The sequence below is a fragment of the Mercenaria mercenaria genome, chromosome 11 (assembly GCF_021730395.1).
Source record: "Mercenaria mercenaria strain notata chromosome 11, MADL_Memer_1, whole genome shotgun sequence".
NCBI lineage: Eukaryota > Metazoa > Mollusca > Bivalvia > Venerida > Veneridae > Mercenaria > Mercenaria mercenaria.
Genome location: NC_069371.1, coordinates 15,864,070 through 15,872,187, shown reverse-complemented (window position 1 = coordinate 15,872,187; position 8,118 = coordinate 15,864,070). Strand labels below are relative to the sequence as shown.

At 33.6% G+C, this 8,118-nt stretch overlaps 1 protein-coding gene across 1 annotated transcript; it reads left to right on the top strand.

Moving 5' to 3' along the window:
* The first annotated feature begins 4,011 nt into the window (after positions 1–4,011).
* Positions 4,012–7,487, top strand: LOC123531765 (sarcoplasmic calcium-binding protein-like). The gene is made up of 3 exons (XM_045313004.2): positions 4,012–4,138; positions 4,628–4,734; positions 5,474–7,487. The coding sequence occupies exons 2-3, from the start codon at positions 4,634–4,636 to the stop codon at positions 5,919–5,921; spliced, it is 549 nt and encodes a 182-aa protein (XP_045168939.2). The 5' UTR covers positions 4,012–4,138; positions 4,628–4,633; the 3' UTR covers positions 5,922–7,487.
* The last annotated feature ends 631 nt before the right edge of the window (positions 7,488–8,118 follow it).

Below are 8,118 nucleotides of genomic sequence, written 5' to 3'. Positions count from 1 at the left end.
TGTTGCTTTTCTGATAAAGAAATGTGCCATAAAATGACCGAAACAAAAACAAAACGCGACAAAATAATGTTATCTGCATACCGTTTTATTGTTCTAAGTATTGACCTGGCACTCATTAATCTTCGCCAATATTTTCTGGCGTTTTTGTTATTTTACGCAATATCTGTATCCTGTAAATATCTATATTACTAAAGTAACATATCCAATTAACCAGACAGACAGACAGATAACTTTATTTTCACCTAATGACACAGTGGCGTAGTGGTAAGATGTCTGACTTCCACGCACGTTACCACGGTTTCGAAATCACTCAGATCATTTTTTTTAAAGTAATGTTATCGATACCTGTTTTATTTCTACATTATTTTATATATCATATTTCATGAATTTTCATTGTTTTCTTTTGTAGTATTTATTTTCTGGAACGCTGGTGACAGGTAATTAGTCTGTTTATCTAAGATACTTTTAAAATAATTTTATTCTACTTTTTTTAAAAGGGGTAAATATGATAACTTTTAATAAATGAACCATAAATACGATACGTTTTATCAAATAATTGGTAAGTCTGCATATAAAAGTTGGTGGAAAAAGATATGGTCAGACGTAGGACTCGAACCTACAACCCTGATATTGGCAGCTAAACGCTTTGTCCGCAGAGCTACCTGCACATGCGACAGTATATCAATTAAGAATTATATATGTAATAGTTATATCGCTATTTATGTTCAGACACCGAGAATTAATTTACGGAAATATACGGAATATACATGAGTGCCAGGTCAATACATACGGACAATACATGTGATAGCTACAGGTTTGATAATCTAAATATTAGTTATACGATTATCTCAATTATCTTTAATCATAAGATAACTGATCTTGCAGTAACGAAGTAAATGTACCGATCGAATACATTAGTCCACCACCCATTTTACAAAATCAAAACACCTAATACATATTTAATACAATGTATATAATTCAAAGTTAAATGTATGTTCATATAATTATATCTACATGCGCCCTATTCTTTTCCATTGAAAGTTATGACTTTCATTTCTTATGAACAGGAAAAGGAATGGCGCGAAAATCAACGCCGCTTAGTGATAATGGACCGCTGTTTGACGCGTCGCAGTTGTTCCGTCCCGTCTGGTGATCAGAATGGTCGGGAAGCTGATTTTAATGTTAAATGCAGCAAAATGTGTACAATTTATAATATAATCTTGTGTACAAATGTTAAGGAAATATAATGTAAATTTAAGAAATGAATATTTTTACGGTGTTCATGCGAAATGAACGACAAAATATGATCGTTAAACTAAACATGAACCGCTAGCGCGATTAGTGGATTTTCCGATCCAATTCTGTCGTTCATTTTGCATGAACACCGAGAAAAATTCATTTCTTAAATGAGATTTATCAGACAAACGTTTAAAACAATGGTGAGAATTTAAGGATACATGTCCTCGATCTAATAGGATATCTTTAATCGAAGAAAACAAAACAACAAAAGAATTTTGCCTACATTTCTCCAAATACAGTATTCCATCCAACTACAAAGAGATGTTATTGAACTGAAAATTAGATAACTTAGAATATAGGCCTCACTTTGGTACTGAAATTGGATATACATGTACTACTACAACGAAAATATAGATATAATACTCTACCATTCATCATAGAATTCAATACAGACATGGCATTCCGCCACAAAAACACACAGAAAATCATAGAATTGAACTATGCTCGTACACTGAAGCCCTGCAATAAATTATACGAAATTGGATATTAATTCCGTTGATACTGAACCTTGGCAATATTCACAAAATATAAAAAAGTTGATTATAAGGCAAATACAGTTGAATATTCGGATATCTCGATATTCATCCGAATATTGCATATTGAAGCGTAACACGGAGACTCCATTATTAAACATTTGGCATTAAAAGTGAGGGAAAAAATTAAATGACTATCGAAATGTTTAGTAGGCTAGAATTGCAGCTGAACAATCGGAAAGAATAGATTATACAGAGCCGAATCCATGTTGACCTGTTAGGCTTAATGGCCTTGAAATGACACGTTATTTATAAGTTGGATAATGGAGGGGTATCATGTCAAAACTAAATCTGCTTTCAACTACAAGGTCAATCAAACTATATTTGCAGTTTCAAGATAAATGATTTAGATAAATGATTTGAATGTTTAAAATATGCTTCTTGGAGGAGCCGTTATTTATAGTAAAGAACTACATTTTCATAATATGATTGAGAGGAACATTGCTGAGTCTTGAATTTGACATGGTGCAGTATTTATAAACCACAAATAATTGTAAACTACAAATAACATAGTTAAGATCATTATATAATCTAGGTTGGTGAAGTGACCGTTTTAGATACATTTTCATAAATTTTGTTATAATTATCTCTATTGTCATTTTGACTGTAGATAGTTACTTTTTATTTGTTATCAAATTCTCAAACCCGATGGCCTGGTTTAAAGACAGTTTTACACAGATTTCAAGGTCGTATATCGCTCATATTGGTAGATATCGATGATTCAAACTACGTGACCGTGAAAACTAGTGTTATACATAACAATATCCTGGTGTACGTGCAAATACAAATATGTTCAGAAAAACAAAATATCTAAAGGTGTTTATTAAACTGTTTTATGCAAATTATGCTTAGTTTTAATGTTTTAATTCAGAAATAATTTATAGCAAAAGAGTGCTTTAACATTATTTATGCACGATGGGCGTTATACGTCGTGCGTAGTAATTTCACGAGGGGGCAGCCTGAGTGAAATTATTTGTACGACGTATTACCGTCCGGGTGTATAAATACTGTTAAAACACGGTTTTCAATTCTAATATGCCTTTAATCTAACACAGTAGATGAAATATAGTAGCACTCTTTCTTGGTCGGAACAAAAACTTTGACGTCACCGCACGTTAACGTGACGTCATTATAGCGTAAGCGTGTTTTAACAGAGACAAACCTATTAGAATGGGAGTTTTAAAGCGGCATGCCTCCAGATCGTTCGACAACAAAAAAAATATATTTTTAGATATCTTGAAATAAATGCTGTTTCTTAAGAAGGCTTTAAAACTTTATTACTGACAAACTTTATGTTACGGAAACACATGAGATTTTGCTGTTTTTACTACTTTTTGCGATGAAAATTGAAAAGCGTTTGTCACGCTTTTACTCCAGGTAAACTGCTCCGATTATAAATATCTATATTTTGAAGTCATTATTCACTACTATTGGTTACGACGACGGGAAAATGTCTTAATTGCCGCGGCGATCCGGTGTTGAACATCAGAGAGATGAACATCGAACTTATAAAATAATATGGCACTTAATACACCCATTATTATATTGTCTGCAATTATTATGCATGTAAATCAAATGCTGGGTACAACTAACCCGTCACATATTGCAAACTGCAGACTCGTACTATCCATAAGTATATTTATACTTATATTTTATAAGTACCGAACTCGCTTTTTTGGGCATTTCATACCAACTGAAATAATACTTCAGTTATAAATTCTGTTACGCATTCGAAATAATTGAATACCAATAAATCATTGCATAGCTTAATTTAGAAGATTTTGAATATTACCACTCAATATCTAAAATAACGTTGTTAATTCTTTTTTTACATAGTGCAAAGTTTACACATACTAGTATGAGTCTCAACCTTGGTAATATTCCCTACTTTTCAACCTTGTTTTTGTTTACTTACTTAACTCGCACACAGCTATCTTAATATTGGGACAAATGAGCCGTGCCATGAAAAAACCAACATAGTGGGTGTGCGACCAGCATGGATCCAGACCAGCCTGCGCATCCGCGCAGTCTGGTCAGGATCCATGCTGTTCGCTAACAGTTTCTCCAATTCCAATAGGCTTTAAAAGCGAACAGCATGGAGCCTGACCAGACTGCGCGGATGCGCAGGCTGGTCTGGATCCATGCTGGTCGCAAACCCACTATGTTGGTTTTCTCATGGCACGGCTCAAATCTGTTTCTGCATTATGTGGGTTAAGTTATCATCTCTGTTTTAGATAGATAGATTTTACAGGTGAAAAGAAAAAGGTGGATTGCAACTGAATATTTTGTGATAGAAGACATTACAGGTATTTCATATAAATTATTTTTATCCGTTCAGCAACTTATTGTCAGAATAAATCTTGAGGCTAATACATGTGTGTATGAAAAGAGGCATTTTAGTTAGATATTGTTGTTTTATTTTTCATGTTATGTAATTTATATCATTTCAAAACTTTCCAGTTTAGTTTATGTGTTGTTATAGAATATTATGTGATTGTATTCGTTTGTCATGACGCGTCATATTTCTGTCATATTTTGTACTCCCGATGAGGAAAATATCATTTATATGAAGTTTAAATATCACTCTGGTACTGGTTACAGTAATAGATTGACATTTTACTCATTGCAAATGACCTGTTTGAGTATTTTTTTTAAAGATTTATAACACAATTTTTAAAATAACTATTTTATTGAAGAAAAATAAAAGATGTGTAAACCAGTAAATGCATATTCTCTTACTGAACATATTGTTATTTAAGAAAATGATTTACCATATCTATTTTTACCTTTCGCAGACTGCCATGGCTAATGAGTACTTAATCAAGAAATGGCGGATGTGTTTCAAACTAATGGATGTAAAACATGCCGGGCAAATCTCCAGGGAAGACGAAAAGCAAGAAGAGTAAATATATTTCATAACATACATGTATATATTTGGAGCATATTTCATTACGTACATGTATGTATTTGGAGCATATACATTATACGTATATATTTGGAGCACATGTCAGTATATACTTGAAGCACATGCCAGGACATACATGTATATACTTGGAGCGTATTTCATCGTATACATGTATATTTCATTTCACACATGTATACTGTGGAGCATATTTCATTAGGTGCATGTATGTATTTGGAGCATATTTCATAAATTACACGTATATATTTGGAGCAAATGTCAGTACATATATATATTTGAACTATTCTCCAAGGCCATAAAAACATTTAGGGTTGTGCCAAAAATTTAGGGTAGGTCGGGATATCGGAAACTAACAATTTTTTACGTCTTATGGCTCTGGTGACTTTACTTTTGGATAAACCCTCGTATAATGAGTCAGTATAATAGTAAGGTATTCTCTTGAAGTAATAGATAAAAATAATAGAAAACCTCGTCTAAAATTGTGTGGCATATTTATGTACTATTTATCATTCATTTAGACATCGATGAAAGCCGTGCAAGACCTTTCAAAAACGGTCAGAAAGATAACGTTATTGTCCACTTGAAAATGCATTTATCATCGCATGTGCGTACCTCATTTGTAGAGTTCCAATTATGTGATACCACTATCATATAAATTTAATTAAGTTTTTCTTTATTATGTGATTAGAGTAAAGATTTGGCTGGTATTTACTTACAGAGAAGCTTACGTGAAACTTGCACATCTTGAAGGAAAACGTAAAGAAGAGATCCTAGAAACTTCCCATAGGCTTTGGAACAACTTCGTCTTCCGGGGAAAACCTGGACCTATCACCGAAGAAGAATTCATTGATATGACAAACACTGAGTACAAGACTGACAAGGCCAAGTTTATAGCGGATATGAGAAAAGATTGTGCTGATGACATGAGTTGTTTCGATCTTAAACAACAAGGGTTTGTTACAGAAGAAGAGTTTATTATGGGATGTAAAGCCGCTGGCATGGAGAATGAGAAATGGAACAGAGATTTCTTTCGGAGTTTCAACCCTACTGACGGAAAGGTTGATGTGAATGTCATGATCGAAGATTGGGTTCAGTTCTTGACGGAAGATGACAGCTCTAAAAAAGATGCTATCATGGATGCAATGCAATCATATCAAAATCTTTGATATTCCTTATCAATATTTGATACGCCTATTTAACAAAATAAAGCGTTCCACCGATTAAGACAGTGGTATAAAGGGCATTTTTCAAAGGATAGATTGAACAAATTTGTGTCGTAGAAATAAAAATGTTGACCTTGCTTATGACAATGTGTACATTGATTCGTCATTAACTTATCTCGTTCAATAAATGTAATCAGTAAACATGTTTTAGATCGTAATATATGGTGCTTGCGTACACGTCATTTGTATATTTTGCATGACTGTCAGGGTCGTGAGTGTGAAAGTTACATGCAATATAAATACCCATTGACTTAATATATAAAGGCCGGATATTACATGATGAGAAGTAACTGGTATCTGCATAATACAAGAAAAACCTGAACAAAAACAAAACCAAACACTCGGAGTGATCCCATGCCGTGAGTGATAAACAGTTTTGAAGAAAATTGAGTAAGATCTTGTAATTCCACTCATCTTACGACCACAATTAAGTTTTAAAAGTAAAAAAATAACATAAAAATAAATTTGATTTTTTACACGAAAATAACAATAGCACCATCGTTTGGAAAAGCGACGAAGAAGCACACTTTTTAGAAAGTTAGTGCCTACATCTTTGTGTTCATTTATTAAGGAGTTCACTCATTTAAAGCTACAAGCATATACTTTTACTTACTGTTGACAGAAAGCATTCTGATGTAGGAAGTTAGTTTTTTATGACATTAGAAAATAACAAAAGAAGTGAACTCAAACTTGAAAAGAGTTATTATGAAATTACCACGTTACTTTAATATCAGACAGATACGTATGATATTATATTTGGGTATGAGGACTTCGTCTATAGAAACAACTCGTTAACAAAATGAAATGAACAGTACAGCATTTTTCTTAGCTTTGCTTCCTCTGTCAAATATTTAGTAAACTGCAATTGGTTTGCATATCTGCAGTTACCAGTACTTTCAAAGACTTTATATGTAAGATATTTTATTGCAAGTGACTTTTCCAGGTGTTGCTGCCATCTTTGTTGTTTAGGTAAGGAACAGTTAGACTCCACTCCTACTTGATTTACTTTCCATTGGAAACAAAACATACATAGCTGTGTCCGAGCCGAGCATTGAACTTCAACATCATACTATCACTACATACATAGATGTGTCCAAGGCGAGCACTGAACTTCAACGTCATATTATCACTACATACATAGCTGTGTCCGCGGCGAGCACTGAACTTCAACATCATACTATCACTACATACATAGATGTATCCGAGGCGAGCACTGAACTTCAACATCATACTATCACTACATACATAGTTGTGTGCGAGGCGAGCACTGAACTTCAACATCATACTATCACTTAAGTGGCAGTTAACTTGACTATGCTTTGAATACTTTTACGGGTCTGATGTAAGTATAGAGTAATGTAACATTCTATAATGATAATCCCTGTATCAATTATCCTGTGAAGCTAGCAGATTACCGTTTGATGTTTTATGTCTGTTGTTTAGTTTGTCCGTGGTGATAGTTCATGGTGTTAACTATGCCCACCTGTTAATAATAAGTTGATAAGTTGATATCTTCGATCTGTTCTTTCAACATCGAAATTCGACAAAAATGCAAACAGAATGTTAACAGCTAGCATAAAAACTCTATATATGCTAATATACACATGTACACATTGCCACAGTTATTAAATTAAGAACCCTAGTCCATAATACTTGTTCAGAAGGGTGAGGGTGAGGGAGTAACACGGGCCGGAAATTATTGTAAACTAAGATGGTGGGGGGTGAGGGAGTAACACGGGCCGGAAATGAATGTAATCTAAGATGGTGGGGATGAGGGAGTAACACGGGCCGGAAATGAATGTAAACTAAGAGATAATATTTAGAAATTAGTACACTTATAGTAAAAAAAGTATTTGCTTTTGGGGTGGGTGGAGGATGTGAGGTGATTGGGGAATGGGGGACAGAGAGATGTTAAAAACAAAGATGTAATAACATCATTTCTATATCCCCTTCGGCTTCACAACAGAGAATAACAAAGTATTTTCAAGAAAGGAAATAGAAGCAGAAGCTTACATATTTTTTAAAAAATGTGTAATTAAACATGTCCAAGTATCAAAAGCGAGATTTTAGCATAATAACATCAAGAGTTATGCAATTTAGTTCATAAAGTTGGCATAATGATACCAAACAAAAAGTGTAA

Excerpts from the sequence above, each read along its gene's own strand:
- LOC123531765 (XM_045313004.2), top strand. The coding sequence starts at position 4,634 with ATGGCTAATGAGTACTTAATCAAGAAATGGCGGATGTGTTTCAAACTA. Across the intron at positions 4,735-5,473 it reads GAAGACGAAAAGCAAGAAGA|AGAAGCTTACGTGAAACTTG; the intron begins GTAAATATATTT and ends ATTTACTTACAG.